Source organism: Ursus maritimus, unplaced genomic scaffold, assembly GCF_017311325.1.
Source record: "Ursus maritimus isolate PB19 unplaced genomic scaffold, ASM1731132v1 scaffold_14, whole genome shotgun sequence".
Taxonomy (NCBI): Eukaryota; Metazoa; Chordata; class Mammalia; order Carnivora; family Ursidae; genus Ursus; species Ursus maritimus.
The window spans coordinates 68829417-68851387 of record NW_024423786.1 but is presented as its reverse complement, the minus strand read 5'-3'; the positions used below and the strand labels follow the sequence as shown (position 1 = coordinate 68851387).

The 21971-nt window shown below is 56.8% G+C and overlaps 2 protein-coding genes across 3 annotated transcripts in view; one reads left to right on the top strand and one right to left on the bottom strand.

The window, feature by feature from the left end:
* Positions 1-110: 110 nt before the first annotated feature.
* SMCR8 (SMCR8-C9orf72 complex subunit) lies at positions 111-10104 on the top strand. The gene is made up of 2 exons (XM_040630136.1): positions 111-2866; positions 8209-10104. Exons 1-2 carry the CDS (start codon positions 519-521, stop codon positions 8660-8662), a joined length of 2802 nt encoding a protein of 933 aa, XP_040486070.1. The 5' UTR covers positions 111-518; the 3' UTR covers positions 8663-10104.
* Positions 10105-13102: 2998 nt separating this feature from the next.
* The window catches only part of SHMT1 (serine hydroxymethyltransferase 1), a 24457-nt gene continuing 15588 nt past the window's right edge, over positions 13103-21971 (bottom strand). For both annotated transcript variants that reach the window (XM_040630137.1, XM_040630138.1), the window contains exons 6-12: positions 20295-20376; positions 19570-19782; positions 18096-18212; positions 16759-16881; positions 15381-15497; positions 14710-14820; positions 13103-14152 (exon numbers count right to left, since the gene is read on the bottom strand). In XM_040630137.1, coding sequence (XP_040486071.1) covers positions 13980-14152; positions 14710-14820; positions 15381-15497; positions 16759-16881; positions 18096-18212; positions 19570-19782; positions 20295-20376 — 936 coding nt within the window. In that variant the 3' untranslated portion in view covers positions 13103-13979. The remainder of the gene's footprint in view (positions 14153-14709; positions 14821-15380; positions 15498-16758; positions 16882-18095; positions 18213-19569; positions 19783-20294; positions 20377-21971) is intronic.

Here is a 21971-nt window from a genome sequence, read left to right as displayed (position 1 = left end):
CACCGCGAGTCATGTGACACCAAGATGGCGGCGCCGCGGTAGCTGGCTCCGGGTTGTGGCGTCCGAGGAGCCGCGACGGTTTCTGCCCTCGGGCCGTGGGGGCGGCAACGCTCGACTGGCCCCTGCGAGGCCCGTAGCCCCGCGTTAGGCACCGGTTCAGGGCTGGGCTGTTGCTGTCGCGGTGGGTTCGGGGGAGTGCCGGTGACCTCGCTGCAGGTGTCCTGCGCCGGACGCTGTCGCCCGAGGAGAAGGAGGAGGAAGAGGAGGACACCCGGCCTATCGGGTCTTCTGGACCTTCGGAGTCCATGGGCCTGTGAAGGCTTTGGAGGAGCTATACCTCTGAGGGGACTGTGGGAGTTTGAGTCTTCGGGTGTGTGAGGGGCAGCCTAGTACCCCTGAGGGCGCAAAGAAGACCGCAGGGACTTTACTTCCTCTTCCAGAGGCCGGGCTAACCTGCGTTGGTTACCCCCTCATTCTTTCTCACTTCCTCTCAATGTTCTCTCCATATATCTGGAAATATGATCAGCGCCCCTGACGTGGTCGCCTTCACCAAAGAGGAGGAGTACGAGGAGGAACCTTACAATGAGCCCGCCTTGCCCGAGGAGTACTCGGTGCCACTCTTCCCCTTCTCCAGCCAGGGAGCCAACCCGTGGTCCAAACTGTCCGGGGCCAAGTTCTCTCGGGACTTCATCCTTATCTCCGAGTTCTCCGAGCAGGTGGGACCCCAACCCTTGCTGACCATCCCCAATGACACCAAAGTTTTTGGTACTTTCGATCTCAATTACTTCTCCTTACGGATCATGTCTGTGGATTACCAGGCGTCCTTTGTGGGCCATCCCCCTGGTTCTGCCTACCCCAAGCTGAACTTTGTGGAGGACTCCAAGGTGGTGCTGGGAGACTCCAAGGAGGGAGCCTTTGCATATGTGCACCACCTTACCCTGTACGACCTGGAGGCCCGGGGCTTTGTAAGACCTTTCTGCATGGCTTATATCTCAGCAGACCAGCACAAAATCATGCAGCAGTTTCAGGAGCTCTCAGCTGAATTTTCCAAAGCTTCTGAGTGCTTGAAGACAGGCAACAGGAAGGCATTTGCAGGAGAACTTGAAAAAAAACTGAAAGACTTGGATTACACCAGGACAGTGCTGCACACGGAAACGGAGATCCAGAAGAAGGCCAATGACAAAGGCTTTTACTCATCTCAGGCAATTGAGAAAGCCAATGAACTGGCTAGTGTAGAGAAGTCCATCATTGAACATCAAGACCTGCTGAAGCAGATCCGCTCGTACCCTCATCGGAAGTTGAAGGGGTCTGCTTTGTGTTGTGGGGAGACGGAGCACACCCAGGATCAGACCAGCCAGGCGGCCACTACCTCTAACCCTGATGAGTCTGCTGACACAGACCTTTATACCTGCAGACCTGCTTATACCCCGAAGCTCATCAAAGCAAAGTCCACCAAGTGTTTTGACAAGAAGTTGAAGACCTTGGAAGAGCTCTGTGACACTGAGTATTTCACCCAGACCCTGGCTCAGCTCAGCCACATAGAGCACATGTTCAGAGGAGACCTGTGCTACCTCCTGACCAGCCAGATTGACAGAGCACTTCTAAAACAACAGCATATAACAAACTTCCTCTTCGAAGATTTTGTGGAGGTGGCAGAGAAACAAGAGAGCGCACCCCCGAAGCCCGGTCCAGGCAGACCGCCTTCCAGGTCTCTGGAAGAATGTCCGATTCCTCAAGTGTTAATTAGCGTTGGTTCTTACAAGTCCAGTGTGGAGTCTGTGCCGATCAAGATGGAGCAGGAACTTGGAGATGAGGAGTACAAGGAAGCCGACGTGGCAGAAATGAGCAGTTTTGACCCCCAGGAGAACTTGGACTACCTGGATATGGATATGAAAGGGAGCATCAGCAGTGGTGAAAGCATCGAGGTTCTGGGCACGGAGAAGTCCACCGCTGTGCTGCCTAAGTCTGACAGCCAGGCCAGCCTCACGGTGCCACTGAGCCCCCAGGTGGTCCGGAGCAAAGCAGTCAGCCACAGGACCATCAGCGAGGACAGTATCGAAGTCCTCAGCACCTGCCCCTCGGAGGCCCTCATCCCTGAGGATTTCAAGGCCAGCTACCCAAGTGCCATTAACGAAGAAGAATCCTACGCAGATGATAGTGAGGGAGCCATCCACTTCCAGGCAAGCGTCAGCGCGCCAGAGCTGGGTGAGGCAGAGGAGGGTGGCTTAGAAACCCCCCCGTCACAGATAGACTCCTCCTGCTGCATTGGGAAGGAGAGCGACAGTCTGCGGGTGCGCCTCTCCACTCCAGCCCACACCCCCTCGGACCAGGACGGAGTAGTGAGCATCCCTCCGCAGCGCTACAGGCAGAAGGACCAGGGGTTCCATGTGGACTTTGCGGTGGAAAATGCCAGCCCTTTGCGAGACAGCAGTTCCGAAGGCTTCCCTGCTGATGAGCTGGACCCAAGCCGCCTGCTGGCGAGCCGGGATGTCAGTAAGACCAGCCTGGACAACTACTCGGACAGTGCCAGCAACATGAGCAGTCTAGCCTCCACCAGCTCAGACAGGACTCCCCCCTCGGCTCATCCCACCGGCCCCTCTTCCGAGAGGCATAAAAAGAGGGCTGGCCAGAACGCCTTAAAATTCATCCGTCAGTACCCCTTTGCCCACCCGGCCATCTACTCCCTGCTCAGCGGGAGGACACTTGTGGTCCTGGGGGAGGACGAGGCCATAGTGAGGAAGCTGGTGACGGCGCTGTCCATCTTTGTCCCCAACCACAGCCGTTACGCCAAACCGGTGAAGCACTGGGTCTCCTCTCCTTTGCATATCACGGATTTTCAGAGGTGGAAGCTTATCGGCCTGCAGAGGTAACTGGTTATCCGTGGTGGGGAAGGGCCCCGTCCCGTTAGAAATGAGGCTTCAGACGTACATCCCTCTGGGGGAGATGCACAGGTCCGTGTGGTGGGCCCAGCATTGGGCGACCTGGCTTCCAGACTGGGCCCCCAACACCCCTCACTCTGTAACTTTTGGCATATCATTCCCTTTCTTTGGCCTTCTGTTTCCTTGTCCCTCTCATGAGGGTTTGCCATTCCGAAGTGGTCGCCGACCCCGGTCTGCGACCTGCCATGTCAGAATTATTTAGGAGAGTTTTTTAGATCAGGGAGTTCTGGGTCCCACCCCGCAGAGATTCTGGTTCAGTTGGTCTGGGCTAAGACTTGGAGTTTATCTGGCGTACAGGAAGGTTTGGGGAACAACTGAGCTTCTAGATCTCAGGTTCTCGCTTATTCTCAAATTCACGCTATGGTGTAAATGACTGAGGAGAGATCGGCTTCTGAGAAAGGGCTGTGGCGGTCCTAGAAGGTGGCAGCCATCACTGGTGACAGGGACATCAGGGGGCTCCAGTGGCTTTTACTCCACTGTCCTATTTGCCCAAGAAGGCTGTCTTCATAAGGAAACACAAGAGCCAATTCCTCCTTTCCCTGTTTGAATGCTTTCTATTTCATTTTCCCACAATACTACCGTGTTGTCGTAGACTCGTTTTCTTTTTCCCAGATACTGCGTGGCAAGTTGTCCGGCCCAAGGGTCTCTTTCCTTCGGGGTATGCACGGTGTTTGGTTTCCTCATTGCCTTCTCTGCACCCCACTTGACACATCTGTAAAACAGAGGTGCTGACACAGCCAGTCTGTGCTTCCCGGGCCACATGGGAAGAGAAGGAATTTCTGCGTGCTGCAATCAGCAGCTGTTTGTTCCAGTTTTCCAACTGTCCTTTTGCATCGGCCCCCAGTATCAGTGAGGTCCCCGTCCCCCGAGTCGCCTTGTGTTTGCCCCTCTTGCAGAAGTCTCCCGACCCTCGCTCTAACCCTTGCTGCGTTAGGCTTTCCCCGGGGTCGTGGTGGTGGCATTTAAGCAAGTGGCGCCTCCACGTCCTGCCTTGGCTCACTGGCCATGCTGGCGGGTGCTGGGGTACCATCTGGAGGTACCTGGGCAAGTTCACTGCCCTGGAAGAATTCATAGTTGAGGAGAGGAGACGGCTGACAGGGAGGAGAGTTCCAGCAGCGGGTGCGTCGTGTGTTCTAAGAAAACATGTTAAGTGGGCAGCTGAGCGATGTGTGGGAAGTGAGGGAGAGGGGCGCCTGGGGGAGGCTTGGGGTCTTTGGCTTGAGGCACCAGGAGGGCGAGCTTGCCAGTGTGGGGGAAGAGTGATGACACGGGGACTTGGTGTGACCTGGCCCAGCCCCTTCCTCGGGCCGCACAGGAGACCACCGAGCGGGGTCCTTGCTTATGGATGCAGAGTCAGGCTCGGGAGTGAGAGGCTGCACCAGGCGCCCTTGCAGACTTTGTCCTTCCTCCCAGGATCCAGTCCCTCTGCGGATGCCAGCTCTGTGCTCGGGTGTAATCCGGCTGCCCCAGCAAGGCAAGGGCCTTTCAGGGATTGCTTTTGCCCCTGATCTTGGTGGAAGAACGGGTCCATGTCCCTTGCAGACACATGTCTCTTCTCCGAGTCACTCCCTTAGCCCCAACTCTTGACCTTTTCCCCTTTTTCTCCCCCAAAGATGGAGAATCTAAAAGACTACATCAGTCTGTTGTCAGCTGCCTTATCCAAGACCAGGCACAGGACAGTCTTGCCCTTCCTGGAGGCTTTCCCTGAAGTTCCCTCCTTAGAATGTGCCAGGATGGCAAAAGAAGTTCATCTCTTACACCAGCTCTGTTCCGTTGGGTATCTGGCTAGAGTGTGGCATGAAGGATTCTGAGGCCTAGGCAGGGCTGCCCTGGGAAGCCTGCTGTGATCAGTTCATGAAGTCTGGGGGTGCAAGAGAGGGTAGGGCCTCCCTGAGGTGGAAGAGAAGGTGGGAGGTGGTCTGAGTCCCGGGCCGGCCCTACCAGTAGTCACCCACTGAGGCCACCTGAACAAGTCACTCCTCCACTCGAGGCTTTGTTTCCTCCTGATAAAATGAGAGGGTTGGATCCCTGAAAGATCATTTGCCAAGTATTTATAGAGGACTGTGACATGCTAGCCACCCGGGCCACTGCCAGACTCAAGGTGAGTCAGCCGTGGTCATCCCCGTGACAGGACAGGCACGGTCTTCAAGGGGGTCCCTCCCGCCGGTCCCAGCTCTGCCACCACACTGTCAGCTTGACCTCTGAAGCCGTTTCCATCTGCAGACGGCGCTGCCAAGACCTGTCTCGTGAGAGCGGGTGTGGAGAGGCCCACCACGTCTGGTCTGTGTCTGATGAGTGTGAGTGTGTCTCTAATAACCTGGCAGGGACGCATACAGACTCCAGGGAGGCAGGCCGAGGCAGCAGACGCTGAGTGTGGCCCTCTGCAGCCTGGCTTTAGATCCGTTAAGCATCCCTCTGTGAAGGCGGGACGCCCATCGGAAGTGACAGACGAGAGCAGAATTGCAAATAGCCCCGAGTGGGGAAGTGTCTCCCATTGCTCACCTTCTCCAGCCTTCTGGGCGTGCACAGATGTTGGGGATTGGCAAGATCTGCCTCCAGAGGGTCTTGCTCTGGTGTGAGATACAGTGGGCGGGGGGTTGGAGGCCTTGCACCCTAGGGGGCGTGTCACTGGAGTGGGGACCGGATTTGCCACAGCTCTCCCAAAGAAATCCTGGGAGGTGAGCAGCAGACACGATCTGAACGCATCCTGAGATGAAAAGCCATGGAGTCGTGGCCCGGGGCGGGTAGGGAGGGGCGCAGTGGGTGCTATGACTTCGGGTACTGACGCTTCCACTATCGGCCATGTGGATCTGGACCAGTCCTGTCCTCTGTCTCTCATTCATTCGACAAAGCTTGTCCAACACGCGTGTGAGCGGGGCTTCCGGGGCTCAGTGTGTGGAACTGCAGGAAAGGGTCACCTCCAGAAAGAACGTACCGCCCGGTGCTGTGCTTGCCCTTTGAAGTGCTCAGAGCTGTGGGTATCGGCGGTGAGTCACCCCAGCAGGCAGAACCCGTGCTGAAGCTGGGAGGCAGGAGGAGGCCCATCTGACGATCGGCTTTAAAGAGTAGTAGTAGAAGACGGGCCTTTGTATGGCCGTGAGCTTCCTGCTGGGGGGTGGGGGCAGCTCCGCTCTAGAGGGGGTTGATTCCTTGTACTGGGTTAACCTGGAATCTGTGAGCTGTGACCCAGGAGAGCCTCTCCCCACGCAGGTGCTTTGACTCCAGCTAAAACCAGCCTGATGATGAACTGTTTTTAAACTCTCTCACCCCCACAGCTGCCAGTTTCGGTGGCCCTTGGTTTTCCCCCTCAAGTAGGCCTTCTGCCTGGAGATGCTCGTGAGTCGGATCCATCGCTTGTGGGTACGAGATGGGCAGATAATCGTGTTGGTTTCCCATTATTTCAAATCAAAATGAAGGATAATTGTATGGCTTGCCGAGTCGCAGGAACAAGCCCCAGACAGAGCTCGGTACTGATGGGAGGAAGTGCCAGTTGGGGCGTCGGAGGCTCTGGTCGAGTCCCGGCTCAGCCAGTTTGTAGCCAGGGGACCTTGTGTGAGCCACGGCCCCTCGCTGGGCCTCGGTGGTTGTGTCTGCCCGGAGCCTCCCCCCGGCATTGGCACGGACTGTAAGGAGTCTAAGACAGGTGTGCGAGGTGAAGCACGGGGCCCAGAGGTGTGGGCTCGCCTCTTTCCGTGCTGCCTCGCCCCCTGGTGAGGAGCTTTGTGGGGAAACACGTGGAGGAGGCGTTAGAGCAGTATCTTCTAACGATGTGTGGGGCGCCAGCGCTCCCCGGGAACGGCCGGGCCTGAGGCAGGCTGTTCAGCGGGACGGGTGACTGGAATGGAGGGGCAGGACGACGGGGTGAGGCCTGGCTTTGCTGCCGCGGCAGGACCTCGGGCGGCTGGATGTGCCCAGCTCGAGGAGGCATTTGGCTTATGGACTGGGCCCCTCCCGGGGTGGGGCTGGGGGGCAGGGGTGCCTTGGGAGCTGCCTGAGCACATTGGTACTGTGACTGAGGAGACCCATGTCCCCGAGAAGCCAGTCAGCCACCTGCAGGCCCTGCTTCCTCATTGCCCATGTGATGGGGGCCACAGCCCATTCTTCTCATGGTTTCCAGGACCCACGGCACGTGTGGCTCTGTTTTCTCGTCTCTGTGACCCTGCTCTTGTGTGGTCCGGATGCTGTCCCAGGTTCTCGGAGCCCACCTTTGTTGTAAGGCCCAGCTCTGAGGCTGTTCCTCCAGAACCTTCCTGGCCCCAGGCCCCCCTCCCTCACTTGGGGTGCTGTGTGCGTGTCTTCTTCCCAGCCCGACCAGGCTCGCTCCTCACTGCCTCTTCCGCCCCCAGGTCACCGCCTGGGCATATAGTAGGTGCTGTTAACTGTACAAGGACATGACGACACCCAGGAAGGAGAAAACATCATGAGATTGCCTTGGTCCCCCAAGTGCCCGTCAGTCCTCTTACACAACAGCTGAGGCCCAACACACGCTCTAAATTCCAGACGTGTGTCGGTCTGTGAAATCTCTGGTCAGCCTGACGTTTGCCAGGCTGCAAGGCCGGCAGATGCCGGCTGCTCTGGGAAGACCGATCTGGAGGGTTTCAAAGAGCTGCTTACTAGGGCGGGTCACCCTGACCCCTTCCCTCGTTGAGCAAGGCCCGCCTGCCTCTGCTGTGCGGGCGCGGTAGTGGGCAGTGGGCCAGGAGGCCAAATCCGCTCGTCCCGGTCCGCAGCAGCTCCGTGCGGCAGGAGAGCTCGGTGCCAGGCTGACAAGACTGAGGGCCAGGCGCTATCGTAGACACGACCACTTTTGTCTCTGCAGTGACTGCGTGAGGCAGGACCGGTTATCTCTGTCTTACAGATGGGGCTCAGAAGGGTTAAGGAGCTTGGCCGAGGTCGCACAGCAGAACAGCAGAGAAGCAGAGGAGGGGGTCAGGGGCGGCCGGATCGGGTTTGAGCTGGCAGAGGGGCAAGTGCACACGGGAGGGAAGGGTGTTCCGGGCAGGGCATGCAGGCCTGTGATTTTGAGCACTGGCCTGGCTGCGAGAAAGTCATTGTGGAGGTAACAGGTGAGGCCTCCGATGCCAGCGGGAAGGGGGTCGCGCGGGGCCCTCGGGCCGCGCCCAGGCACTTGACCTTGCTCCCGAGGGTGGTGAGGAGCCCTTTGAAGCGATCACGATCAGAGCGGCCTCCCAGAAAGAGCGGGGGAGCCGCCCCGGGACAGGAGGCCCCACCCCAAGCCTCCGTCCTCACGCGGGCCCGTGTGTTTCAGAGTGGCAGCCCCGGCCGGCGCCGGCCCCCTGCACGCCCTGAGCCGCTACAGCCGCTACACCAGCGTCCTGGACCTGGACAACAAAGCCCTCCGCTGCCCGCTCTACAGAGGCGCCCTGGTGCCCCGGCTGGCCGACCACCGCACCCAGATCAAGCGGGGCAGCACGTACTACCTGCATGTCCAGAGCACGCTCGCCCAGCTCTGCTCCAAGGCCTTCCTCTACACCTTCTGCCACCACCTGCACCTGCCCGCCCACGACAAGGAGACCGAGGAGGTGGTTGCCGGCCGCCAGGCCAGCTTCCTGAAGCTGACGCTGGGCCTGGTGAACGAAGACGTTAAAGTGGTCCAGTACCTGGCCGAGCTGCTGAAGCTGCGTTACGTGCAGGACACGCCCGGGACCGGCCACCCCATGCTCAGGTTCGACTATGTGCCCAGCTTCTTGTACAAGATCTGAGGTCCGCCCAGCCGCTGTGACCGAGACCTGTGACTCCGGGTACGGGGAGGGGAGGGGTTGGCGTGAGCGAGCGGTCCTCTGAGCTGTTGAGACTAATGGTGTCATCAGGGGAGGGAACCCGAGGGGACAGCCCTGGCTCCTGGGTGGTGTCGGGCGGTCTGGGAGGTGGACTTGGGTGGAGGCGGGCGCCTGGCTCTCCACCGGCATCAGTAAGGATGGTGACAGGCCGCGCTCCCAGGTGAGGAGTGGCCCCTGGGGTCGGGAGGGGGCCGCTTGGCTTCGTGAGGACTGGCAGGCGGGCCAGGAGAGAGCCAGCACTCTCTCGATGGGGTGGGATGCGGGGCAGAAAGGCGAAGTGCAGACGGGAGGGGCACTCTGGCACGGTCGGCTCCCAGACACTCGGGCGGCAGGATCAAGGGAAGCACCCCCTTCATTGGAGCGCTTTAGTGGGAAACAGGACGATAGAACATCCGTTGCCTCATTCAGGTCCCGGCTGGGGTCCTTCACTCGGGTCCCCTAGAGCCCGTCATCCCGGGGGAGGCCCCTGAATGAGTGAGGTGGAGGGAGGCAGCTCTGTCTCAGCTGGGTGGTGGCAGACGCAGAAGCTTCTGGGCCCCGAGGCTGCAGGGAGAGCGAGCGGCACCCTGTCTGGTCCTGGCTTCCTCCCTAGGCACGGAAATGCTTGTGCGTGGGCTTTGCAGCTGCTTCCCCTGGGGCAGCGGCAGTGGCTAGAGTTAGTCGCTTGTCCCTGCTTGGGAGTGAGAACCACTGTGGCAGCTGGAGAGCCCGGGAGATGGGCGGGGCCACGAGGCCATCAGCACTGTGCGAGGGGTGAGGAGCCAGCAGGCCTCTGGGGCCCGGCCCGCCAGCCTTTCTGGCTTAGTGAGTCCACGCCGTCCCCTTGGGGAAGGTCTGCAGGCATGATGGGACTCGGCCAAGGTCACCCCCCCTCCTCCGTCCTCCACCTGCAGCAAACCTTTGCAACCACTTCACTACCTCTTGCAGGGTCTCGTGGGCACGGTGCCAGTGGGGTTCTGCTCAGCTGGCTGGTCTGGGGAGGCAGCCGAGCTGGTGAGAACCCTGGAGGACCAGGAAGGAGGAAAGCCTCCTTGTGTGGCTGTCTTTGTGGATCTGGCCCATGTGGGCCTCACCCCTGCTCACTCCTGCCCTCACGCCGTCCCCTCAAATACATGCACCTCACTGCTGCTCACTTCCACCCCACGCAGGCCCCCCGAATATGGTTACCTCACCGTTGCTCGCTCCTGCCCCGCGCAGGTCCTCCAGGTCCACTCACCTCCCAGCAGCTCCCTCCCGGCCCCGTGAGCCTCCCATCAGGGAAGGAGACAATCCCTGCTTCACCCACCGGGACCTCCCCGATGCTCCGTACATAGTTGCCGTCGGTTTGTCGACGGACGGTTTCTTGCAACCTTGACATTTTTATACTTTTTTTTTATCAGGGAAGGAGACAATCCCTGCTTCACCCACCGGGACCTCCCCGATGCTCCGTACATAGTTGCCGTCGGTTTGTCGACGGACGGTTTCTTGCAACCTTGACATTTTTATACTTTTTTTTTTATGGCTGCTTTTTTTCCTCCAAGTAGGGAGAACTCTTAGTATGACTGCTTTTTAACGCGTTCCAAGACAGTTGTGACACGACAGACCCTGACAGCCACAGCGCGGCCGCTCCTGAGCACGCTCCGGGGCGCACCGCAGAGGTCACGTAGGGGGGCAGTAGCGGCACCTCACTCCCGCGGCCCTTTCCTTGCCCGGCTCGTCTGCGCGCACGAGGGTACGGCCCGCTGGCTCCTGGCCGTCGGCTCCTGGTCGGGGCCCGCAGTCCTGGCACAGGGCGTGTGATTTTGCTTCTGAGGCTGTGACTGAGAAGGAACCTTCTGTGGCAGATGGTCCGTCTACGTCTCATGGGTTTTCTTTGTACCTGTGCCCGTTGCATATGTTCACACACACGAGTCGCCGGGAACGTCTTGGCAGCTTCGAAATGCAAAGCGTGTGTTTGCACGTGGGGAAGGCTGCGTAGGAAGCCCGTTTCTCTCCGTGGGCTCCCCCTGCGTTGCTGCGTCCAGTGTCCCTCGTGTTCAAGATGCTGCTTTGTTTGCTAACTGGGTGGCTTGCTGCTGTCTACTTACGCCTCCGGGGACATGACCTTACAACATTTTATCTCCACGGCGCGGGAAGGTCTCTGGGGTCCGTATGACAAGATTGAAAGTGATCACCGGCACCGCCATTGCTTTTCATTCCCGTTTCACACCATCGTGGACTCTACAGTTTAACCGTGCTGTCACCTGGGAAACTGATCAAGGCAGAAGGTCAGCCATACGTGGCCTTCCAGAAGCTAAAGCCATCGCTACCATGGTCTGAAGTCGATGTCACTTTGGAGGGGGTTTGCATGGAAGCTCTGTCTCAGGGATGGTTCTGAGGGCCCCGGGATTCTAAGGCCAGGGACCAGGCGGGTGTGAACAGAACGGGTGTGTCTCATCCTGGGGCCGGCCTCAGAAAGAGTGAATGAGGAAGGAGTGTCTCCCTTGAGTCGTTCTTTCATGGCTTCACGGACCAGTAGGTAGACTCCAGGTTTTAAAGTTTGGTTAAAGTCTAACTTTTCATTGTGGCAGTTTCAGAGGATTGCCGGATGCCAAGTGTGTTTCTTTCCAGAGGGACTGCAGAGTGGTCCTGGGACAAAGCCAGTTCGGGCAGGCACTTGAGGCCGTGGAGCTGCCCTTCCCAGACCCCGTCCACTTTGGAGAACTGGAACCCACTAGAAGTCCCCCACCTGTAAACCTTAAGGTGTGGGGAGCCCTATGTAGTGGGACTGATCTCTTTAAGAGTTTTCGTTTAAGGTTTGTCTCAAATAAAACATTTTAAAAACACTTTGCAAAAAATAGAGGACATTTGTGCCTCTTATTACTTTGTCAGTCCTGACTCACTTTGAAGGTCCAGGCACCAAAAGTGTATCGGGTTTATATCAACTTCTGATCCACTTCCACTCCCCCTGCCCCCAACCACCCCTTGTTCAGTAGGTCCAGGTTGAGAGCAGGTTGAGCAGGCTAGCGGTCCGGCAGTAGTGATTTCCAGAAGCTCCGTGTGAGGGAGGGGCCAAAGCCTTTGTAGCACCGTGGGCCTCGGGACGCTCCGACCTGAGCTGCTGCCTCACACCTCACCACTTCCCTAGAGATCTTGCTCCTTTAGTGGACTCTTCGTTGGGATTTTAAAAATCAGTGACTTGTCTGTGATTTCCTGCAGTGCTGAAGTTACATGAATTGCACCAGAATTGGGAAATGGACCGTGATCGCCCCCCTGTCATTTCCCATCTAGCTTTTAACTTCTTTGTTGCTATATTCAAGGTATCGTAGGTTTCCGTCTCAAACAACAACACAGCCCAGTTCAAATCCTCGGAAGGCCAACAGACTGCACCCCAAGTGCCACAGTTGGTAACACTCAGCTGGTGGGGAGCCCGTCGGCAAGTGTGGACCGCCTTCAGAGGAACTGATCTCCCGCGCCGGCAGTCCGGTGTTACTTCCCATCTCCCTAGAAAGCGCAGAGGAAAGTTCCTTGGTTTGTACTCTGAAGCCAACCAGCCAGCCCTCTGGCTTTTCCCCGATACTGGGATAGAAAGTCACAAAACTGGAATCAGAATGCCAAGAAATAGGTATTAACAGACTGCAAAAAGGAGAAAAAGCATCAAATTTCTACTTCTGGCTGGAAAGACAACCAGTGTCAGCTGAAGAGGTCTGAGCACACCAAGCGTTCCTGAGCCTTCAAAGGAGAAAGCTGTGAGCGGTGACCTAATCCGGTCTTATCTTTCAAGGTTTGGTTATGGCCACGGGGAGGAGGAAGGGGGGGCGGAGCGGGCCCTTGGCAGTGAATCAAGCTGCTGTTAGGGAGCCCCAGCTTCCAGGGAGTAATTCTTCAGCTCCAACATGGAGGCCACACAGGGGGTCGGTCTTGGAGATGGCCTTTTGTCTTCAGTTCGGGGAGAAGCCAGGCCCCTGAACCTAAGACTGGCTTCGCAGCCTCACGCTCCCAAAGTGAAGGTGGAGATGTGAGTCCCCACCCGAGCTGGAGTGAATGCCAAGAACGTGCTGGACCTCCCGCCCCAGGGGTGCCCTCCAGGCAGGACCACGGGGCGCCTCGCCCACCGACTGCCCAACGCTGGCTGGCTATACAGGTTGGGTTGAAAAATGCCACCTTTTAAGGCTGCCGTGAAAAGCATAGTCTGTGATGAATTCGTATCTGTTATTTTTGGAAAGCTATTTTATTAACTGCATGTTCCTCCGTCCACACGGGCGAACGCTGAGCCCGCCCGCCACGCGCGCTGCGGCCGTCAAGGCGCGCGCACCCCGGACGCGCGCGTGACCGCGGCTCTTGCGTGTGGCCGCACTGGAGTCTGACCAGAGTAAATGCCAAACATATCGTCTGAGAAGTGTACTTTTTAAGAAATTAATTTATTTGAGTTCAGATATTTTTGAAATATAAAAATTGGTTGTATTTTTTAAAGCTATAATTCTTGTAGACATTCTGTGGTTAAAAAATTGATTGTGCTTATTATTAAAAATGGTCATCTATGTTTTGCACTTCAGCTTTGTGAAAAATAAAGTTTCTCTGGGAAGGTGCCATTTGGTTTCCTGATTACAGGAGGGGGTGGTTATCTGGCACAGGGCAGGAAACACCCCCCCCCCCAGCTGGTTCTCACACCTGATGGGCCCTGGCACCCCCCAGGGGTGTGGGGTGAAGGAGACCATTTCCATGACGTTCTGAGCTGCCGTGGAGAAACTCCGCCCATACCAGGTGGCACCTTGTATAGAACTCACCGGAAGCTTCAGAATTTCCCTCCTCAGTTGTGACAGCCCTAAGTCAGTCTTCCTTTGCGGCCCTCCGCGTGACAGGATATTAAGGGGTGGCTGGCGGCAGCTCCGAACTTGGGTGGTTGTCATCGCAGAGTGTGGGGGAGGCCCAGTAACTCAGAGAAGGGCGAGTACACCTCCTGGGGTCTTTCCAGTCTGCCCTGGACTCAGTCTAAGTATTTCATTTGTCCAGAAAAACCGTTTATACAGCTAAGAGAAGGGATCAAATTTAAACGTCCTGATAACCTGTCCCAGAATTACTCACAATGGATCTTAAAAACACATTTTGATTCATGAAGGAGGTAATTTGAGGAGAGTCCAAAAAGGAACCCCCTCAGAGAGCATGAAGAAGTTGACGCAGCCGGGTCCTGCGTGGGGCCGCCCTTCCATCTCTGCTCAGAAGGGCACCGCGTCTTCAAGCAAGTGCTTCCCGGGCAGGTGCGTGCGTGCGGGCGGCTCCCCTAGAAGTCAGGCAGTCCAGGCAGAGGGAAGAGAGACGCGAAGCTCTCCACTTCCTCCCTGAGAGCCCTGACGGCCCTTTGGTGCTTCTCGTCCCCTGCCAGTTTCTCTTTGAACTCCTTCAGGGTGGCCTTGGCCCCAACATCGTTCTGAATCTGCAGAGTGAGTTCTATCCCTGTGCCAGCAAGAGACAAAATGAGCCCTCTGTGGGCTGGGGGAGAGCCACAGTTTTGCCCCCATGTACGTACCCCTCCAGAATCCCTTCGTGGCTGTCCCCAGAGCCCAACTACCATCAGCTAGAACTTCGGCCAAAAAAATTGTAACATGGGAGAGGTGTGGAAGGAAAGAGCAGCGAGGATTCTTACCTGGACAGGTGTTCTTCTCACGGGCAATAGAACAGGCTTCTAGAACTGTGCCGTGCTGCGGCTCAGTGGGCCCAAGAGACACCCCTGAGGCTCGGCTGTCAGTGTGCGCCCAGCGGCGGGGGTCTGACAGCCATAGGTGTTCAGGTGGACCTCAGAAATGATACTTGTGTGCCCCCTTCCTTGGGCAGGACGAGTTTACCGACCTCTCACACTACATGGTTTGCTAAGGTGATTTTTGCTATCTCTTGTCCCCCGCACTCCACCTGGACATGCAATGTCCTTCAGCGGCTGGGTCTCAACTGCTCGGTCCCAGTCAGAAACTCCATACACGGATCGGAGTGGCCGACCTCCAAACATTTATCCTTACCTCTGTGAATAAAGTGGGCTACTTTCTGGAACTCTTTTTCCAAAAGTCCTCGGGATGTCAGTGCTGGCGTCCCCAGACGCAGTCCGCTGGGCCGCAATGCGCTTTTGTCACCTTCAAGATAAACAGGCTCTGTCCCTGGGCCGTACCCAACAACTCACCACTAACTGCTGTGCATTTAAGACACTTGGTCAAAAAAAGCGGCCTGTGGATGCCGGCTGTTTCTAGGAAGCAGAACACTGCTGATTGAAATGCCAGAGGTAGGAACGAAGGCATAGGGAGACAGCAGCGCCTCTTGGCCACTGTACTGAAACAGTAAGGAGGTTGCTCTCCGTGGCATGGCCCTTGCTCTCCAAAGCGAAGCTAGCATCTCTCTGTGTCAGATGTATCACCCACATTCTTCTTACAACTCCCTGAGACATCCAGCCTGTTCCAGAGGCCCCCACTTCCTTATCCAAATGCCCGTGGCACCTGCGAGCAGCCCACCTCAGTCCCTCCCTCTCTGTCCCTGGCAGGGTTAGAGCTGTGTCAGAAGGAGCAGGCTAGGAGAGAGCCATGATTTTGCCCCCACTTACGCACCCCTCCAGAATCCCTTCATGTCTCTCCCCAGAGCCAAATTAACCTCAGCTGTAACTTTGGCCAAAAGAAATGTATTTGGCCAAGAGGATCCTTACCTGGACAGGTGTTCTTATTACAGGCAATAGAACAGGCTTCTAGAACCTTCTCAGCCCTTCCACCATCTGTGCCTTTGGAACGGAGATCCACAAGGATCAAATGGTTGTCAGAACCACCTGGAAAACCAAGTTGGACATGTAGGAATAGAGAAAGCCGATTCCATGCCAAGTAAAGGAATCTCTCGCTTCCTAAGGAACAAGGGTAAGACTGAAGGAGGCTCAAGCAGACGAGGTCAGGGAGGTGAGCACTCCCCCCATGTGTCCCGGAAGGCTTTAATCCCCTGCTAAACAAAAGATGCCCCAGAGCCGAAGGGCTGAAAGAAAGGACAGTAGCTTACAAAGGGCACAGGCCAGGGGAACCACCAGTGGCTTTCCCAGTCCACGCTGCCCACTGCTGTGACCCAGCACCTGGTGTCGGCCAACGGCCTGGCAACTTGTCTGGGGAGCGACCGCTTGTTCAGTGCCACTGGGAGCTCCCGCTGGCTCTGACAAATCACTCGGGAGTCCCCCGTGTGTCTCTGAAATCCATCTGCAGGGCCCCCTCAAAGATAGCATCAGAGGAGCAGAGAGGGGTCGAATCCACTGAGCGCACGGGTGAGGCCAGGCTCTGCTAGCCTGCCCTGTGTCGGATCCCTAGTCCGGCCAGGTTGACAGTGTTTACACGGTTATCGAAGTGAGGGGCGCCCGGTGGCTCAGTCGTGAAGCGTCTGCCTTTGGCTCAGGTCATGATCCCAGGGTCCTGGGATCGAGCCCCAGGTCTGGCTCCCTGCTCAGTGGGGAGCCTGCTTCTCCCTCTGCCTCTGCCCCTCCCCCCTCCCTTGTGTGTGCTCTCTTCCTCTCTCGCAAAATGAATAAATCTTTAAAAAAGTAATAAAAATAAAGGAAGAGCAATAATCACAAGCCTGTCGTGAAGCTCCAGGAGCGTGCCATCCGTAGCACTGTGCCCGCACCAGGCCCAAAGCAGGTTATCACAAACACCGGCTTACAGTCACCAGTATCTGCTTCCGCCATATGCGCTGTGTCCTCAGAGCAGAGTGAACTAGGGGTGCAGGCAGGCCTGGGAGCTCAGGGAGGTGGAGACTCCTCTCCTGGGACTCCCGTGAGGCCTCGGGCAGTGCCGGGCTGCCGGGACTGCCATGTCCTATCTGTAGCCAGGGAGTCTGGTCCGACTCCTCCCAATGCCAAGTGTGGTTCCCACGCCCGCATCACCTGGGGGCCGGGTGGAAGCCGGACCCCAACCCAGACCTGCCGAGTCAGACCTGCATTGTAACAGGGTGCCTGCGGGACGGGTGTGCACATCCGATGGGTGGCCCCCGGGGGTGAGGCTTAAATGCCACCCCAAGGAGCAGGGGCGCCTCCCCGGGGATCCTCTTGGTACCTGTCACCACTTTGTAGCCCAGCTCCATCAGGGTCTCAGCCAGAACCCGGCAGTTGGCCACCACCTGGCGTTGGTAGAGTCGGAATTCCGGAGTCATAGCTTGCTTCAGGGCCACAGCGACCCCTGGCAGGAGGAGAGATCGGGGTCAGGAAGGTAGGACGGGCCCAGCCAGGAGAGTGGGAGTCAAAGAACACCCCTGTTGCCACTCAGGTCTCCTTGCTCTCCGGTGCCACCCGGGAGGGTAGATTATATTCCTCCCCCCAGATGATATCTATGTTTAACCCTCCAATTGTCTGGCTAACCCTGCAGACCTCTCCTTTTTGAGGAGCACGGGAGTTTCGTGCTAATACGATTACCACAGGGACGCTGTTCTCCCGCGAGGCGGACTTTACAGTCCTTTTGAAGCTCAGTGTGTGGACACGAGAACTCAGCTGGTGCCGAGTTGTGCAAATCTCTCTGACCAGAGGCCAGGAGAGGCGCAGGCCCGTTCTACCTGCGTGGCCAGACTCCTCCGGTCCCTTGTTCAATCGCAAGGGCCGCTGACGGGGGCCCCAAAAGGGAAGGAGAAGGCACGCCCTGCGTGCAGGCACCGAAGCCTCTCGTCGGTGTTGGTGGAAATGACTGGAAAAGGCCCAGAGCGGCTGGAGAGCGGGTGATCTCCTCACGCAAGGGTTGAAGGAACCGCAGACCCGGAGTCTGGAGGCGTAAAAGGGGGACTGGGAAAACACCCCATGGAAATCCGCCCCGTCCTTACGTCTCCCCTCCCCTCCTTGGAAACACCCGTGTTTCTCTGGACAGAGGTCGTACACCTTCTTCCTGGGCTCCTCTACCAAACCGCTTTGTTCCACAGAAGATGCTGGAATGACGGAGATCATCAGCCTGCTGGGTGAGCTCAGTCAGCGGCGCGAGGGGCAGGATGTGGGGACGAGGCAACCTGTCCTCTCAGGGTTTGGACGCTAACCGCTCACCCCCTCTGCTGTCCCGCCTTCTAATTGTTCAATTCCTTCCCTGTTGTTTCTTCCCTGAGCTGGCCTGAGGCAGTTTTGCCCCCGGGCGGCCCTACGCGCCGGGTGGTCATCACTCTGCCCTGTCCCTGCCTGACACCAGTTACCAGTGTCCCTCTTCTTCCTTGTTAGCTCCTGGCGGACAGAGATCTCGCTCTAGTTTCTCCCCAGCCTGCAGGTCCTGGCACGCATTTGGTGGACAGGTGACATGGGCATTAGGCACCACAGAGGAGCGAAGGCAGGAGCAGCACGAGCTCACAGGGCCGCCATCGGTGAGGGTATCCCCCCCAAGTGCCGCCCGAGGGCTCAGGGTTGGCTCTGGTGACATTTTACCAGCAATGGCATGGTTGTGGGGACCGCCCTGCAGGCCCGGGAACACGGCCGAGTTGATAAGCGACTCCAGGTTGTAGAGAGTCTCTTTGCCGGTCTTGGGATCCACGCTGCGCACTCCTGGATGAAGGAAAACAGCAGAATGGAAACATCAGATCAGCCGGGCTGTCCCCTCTGTTTTCTCCGCACCTGGACTCCAACCCAGACTGGCTGCGGGGCGCTAAGCACAAGACTGGCCTTATCCTGGGGGTGAGACCGGGCCCATCGCGGTGCAGAGCCCAGGGGCCCCTTGCTTGCATAGCGGGAGCAGACTACCCTTTGGGAGATGAAATCAAAGCATAGAAATTTCCCTCCACTAAGACTGTAACAAAGACAATGCCTTGGGTGTATTTCCTCAAAGACCTGTGCAAGAGAGCAGTCTTCCAAGATGATTACTTTGAAGGGGAGAAGACTCATTTGTATAATGATATATATTAATTATATAATAATGGCTCTAATGGGGACTAGGATTCCTTTCTGGAAAGAAAGCTAATAATCCGTTGTAGTAACTAATGTTTCTACAGAGCTTCCTGTGAGCCAGGAACCGCTTGAGGCACTTTACGTTAATTAATGAATGCTCCCAACCCTGGTCTGCAGGGACCGGTGCCATTATTCCGAGGCGGCACAGAGAGGCTGGACAGCTGGCCCAGGATCACACAGCGTGGGGGTGGCACACACCAGCACTCCGTGGCAAGAAACAAACATTTCCCAGGCAGGTGGGAACGGCTACCGGCCTCAGGACTGTGGATACAACGGAGAAAACTCCTCGGAGACAACAAGGCACTGAGAAGGCTTGTGGGCACGTGGGTGTGTCCAGCCCTGGCCAGGGGGCCAGGCAAGGAGACTGCAGCAGAGAGAGAGCCAGTCACCAGAGGGCCGGTGTCTCTGCAGGTGCACAGGCATCTATCTGGTCTCACCGTGGGCCAAAGGATCTGATCACTAATCTGGCTTTCCCACGTGTGGGGATCCCAACATAAAGGGAATGCTTAGACGTGTGGGTTGCAGGCATTCAACAGAGGCTTCTCGCTGGAAGGACTACAGTGGTAACTATGGTTTATAGATCAGCGTCTTATGGTTTGATTACCGTGAGTCATCCTCTGCGAGAGGCATGCTGGACCACAGTAAGTTCACCAAAGTAAGGCTGCACCGTGACGCCTCTGCTAGCCCCTGGCCGGCCACACACATCTTCCATTCTCCTCTTGTGGGGAGGACTAGCTGACCCCCAGCACGATACCCTTCCTCCTTTCCCAGGACCCGGACACCCAAGGAATGAGGCAAGACCTGAGCTTCCTTCCAGGATCTGTTCCGCAGCTCTGCCATTGCCCCCTCCTACGGGACACTTCAAGGGATCCCGGGTTTCCCCAATGGCACATGAGCCCCAGAGGAGAAAGGCCAGCGGCAGCACCCCACCGGTATCCGCCCCCCCTCGGGAGCGCACCTTTCCTGTAGAAGATCATGCCAGCCCGGCAGCCTCTCAGAGTTTTGTGGGTGGTGGTGGACACCACGTGGCAGTGCTCAAAGGGGGAGGGCACCACACCAGCCGCCACCAGCCCGCTGATGTGCGCCATGTCGGCCAGGAGATACGCCCCGTTGTCGTCCGCGATCTTCCTCAGGCGAGCGTAGTCCAGGTTTCGGGAGTAGCAGCTGGTTCCTGAGACGACAGAGGGGACGCAGTGGAGTCAGAGATTCCCACGGCCAGCTGAGAGTCGCCGGAAGTGCAGACCTGCAAAGCGGCCTCTGGGCAGGCGTATTTGACAGCTTGGAAATTTCTCCCTCCGACATCCCTGAGAACGGAAATGAAAAATAGCCTCCTTTCCCCCCCAAAAAACATCTTGGTGCCAAAAGCAACCACTCTGACCTGTCTCTTCAGGTCAGGTGCCTCTTCACGGTGGCTGGGGCAGTCCCTAACTGTTATTACCTCCGCCAGCTAGTCAGGGGTTAAAGTTTCTAGATGCTTCTCTGAGCACAGCTTCAGCTCTTACTCCACCTAGTATTAACGGTGGCAAACAGATATTTGTCCTGCAAGAAAAGAATATACTTGGACCCCAGGAGGCCAACCGTTCGAGGCCGACACTAGCAGTGAACTGGGGGACAGCTCCACGGCTTCATTTTATGGCCCGGGAGCTGCTGACAAAGACGGTTCCTTTCCCCCCGGCTCATCACCTGCGATAATCAGCTTCGGGTGGAAGAGGCGGGCGTTTTCCTCCAGTTGGCCATAGTTGATGTAGCCGGTGTCTGGGTTTACCTGTGGAATGTCATGGAGGCAGCAGGCTGGGGGCGGGGTTCTCCGCCACACCGGGCCTGCCCTCCCCGCCAAACTTGCGCCAGCTCTCAAGGCAAGATGACCTTCTGCTCCTGCCCAAAGCCTGTTCGCTCCCCTCCACCATGCGCACGGGAAAGCCGTCCCGGGGTGCGACTTGACGGCGACATGGGGTACCAGTGTACCTGGCCTACACAAGCATCGCTCACGGAGGCAGCATGCCCTGAGGGGGCCCCAGAGGACGAGTGAGCCCCTGCCCAAGGGACAAGGAACCAAAAAGCCACCGTGGACTGAAACAGGAGCGACAAACATGTACCACGTAAGGTGGGTGCTGAGACGCTGTTACCTTCGGGAAAGAGACAAGCTGCTGCTAACAGCTCTTCTAGTCCAAGTACAGAGAGGCAAGAAAAAGAAATAAAGACACAAAGATCAGAAGACGTAAAAACCTGACATTGCTCACAGACACCATGACAGCGGACCCGAAAAATCCAAGCCTCCAGTGGCAAGCTATTGGGATTAGTGACTAATTTAGCAAGGTCAGTGGATGCAGGGTCAAAACCCAAAAATCAGTTATATTCATGCAGCAAAAAATAGGAAATGAAATGTTAATAATATATTAGTTTCAAAAGCCATTAAATAGCTAACAAAAGGTATACAAGACCTCCACGCAAAATATTTTTTTTTTTTTTAAAGATTTTATTTATTTATTTGACAGAGATAGAGACAGCCAGCGAGAGAGGGAACACAAGCAGGGGGAGTGGGAGAGGAAGAAGCAGGCTCATAGCAGAAGAGCCTGATGTGGGGCTCGATCCCATAACGCCGGGATCACGCCCTGAGCCGAAGGCAGACGCTTTAACCGCTGTGCCACCCAGGCGCCCCCACGCAAAATATTTTTAAAAAGATTTATTTATTTTAGAGAGAGAGAGAGAGTGCGTGAATAGGGGAGGGACGGGGGCGGGGCGGGAGAGAAAGAGAGAAAGAAGCAGACTCCCTGCTGAGCGTGCAGCCCCACGCGGGGCCTGATCTCACAACCCTGAGATCATGACCTGAGCTGAAATCAAGAGTCAGACACTTAACCGAATGAGCCACCGAGGTGCCCCCACACAAAACATTATTGAGAGAAATTTAAAAACACAAAAAGCTACAGTGATTACGGCAGCACGTCTGTGGAAAGACAACAGAAGAGAGCCCAGAAACGGGACCCCTAGTGACAGAGGGTCATCTGATCGATGCTGCAGGGGAAGGTGGTCTTGCTGTATGTGGTACTAGGTCCACTGCAGGGCCACGTGGAAAAATGTCATCTGGACACCCACCTCACCGCCCCCCACAGAAATCAATTCCAGATACACTGTGGGTCCATCTACATGTGAAACTTAAAACAATTTTTTTCCCCTTTTTGACAACACGTGTCTTAGTAAATTCAGTGTATTAAAGTTACATTGAAGCATTTGTGCCAAGGGGAAGTAAAAATCAAAGGGAAAGATTTGAGGGGTCTGGGGCATGGGAGCTCTCCGGGGAGGGGGTGGTGGGAGGCGCCCCTGCCGGGGGGCAGGCAAGGGTCCCGGCCCACCCACCCTTTC

Excerpts from the sequence above, each read along its gene's own strand:
- SMCR8 (XM_040630136.1), top strand. The coding sequence starts at position 519 with ATGATCAGCGCCCCTGACGTGGTCGCCTTCACCAAAGAGGAGGAGTAC. Across the intron at positions 2,867-8,208 it reads AAGCTTATCGGCCTGCAGAG|AGTGGCAGCCCCGGCCGGCG; the intron begins GTAACTGGTTAT and ends CGTGTGTTTCAG.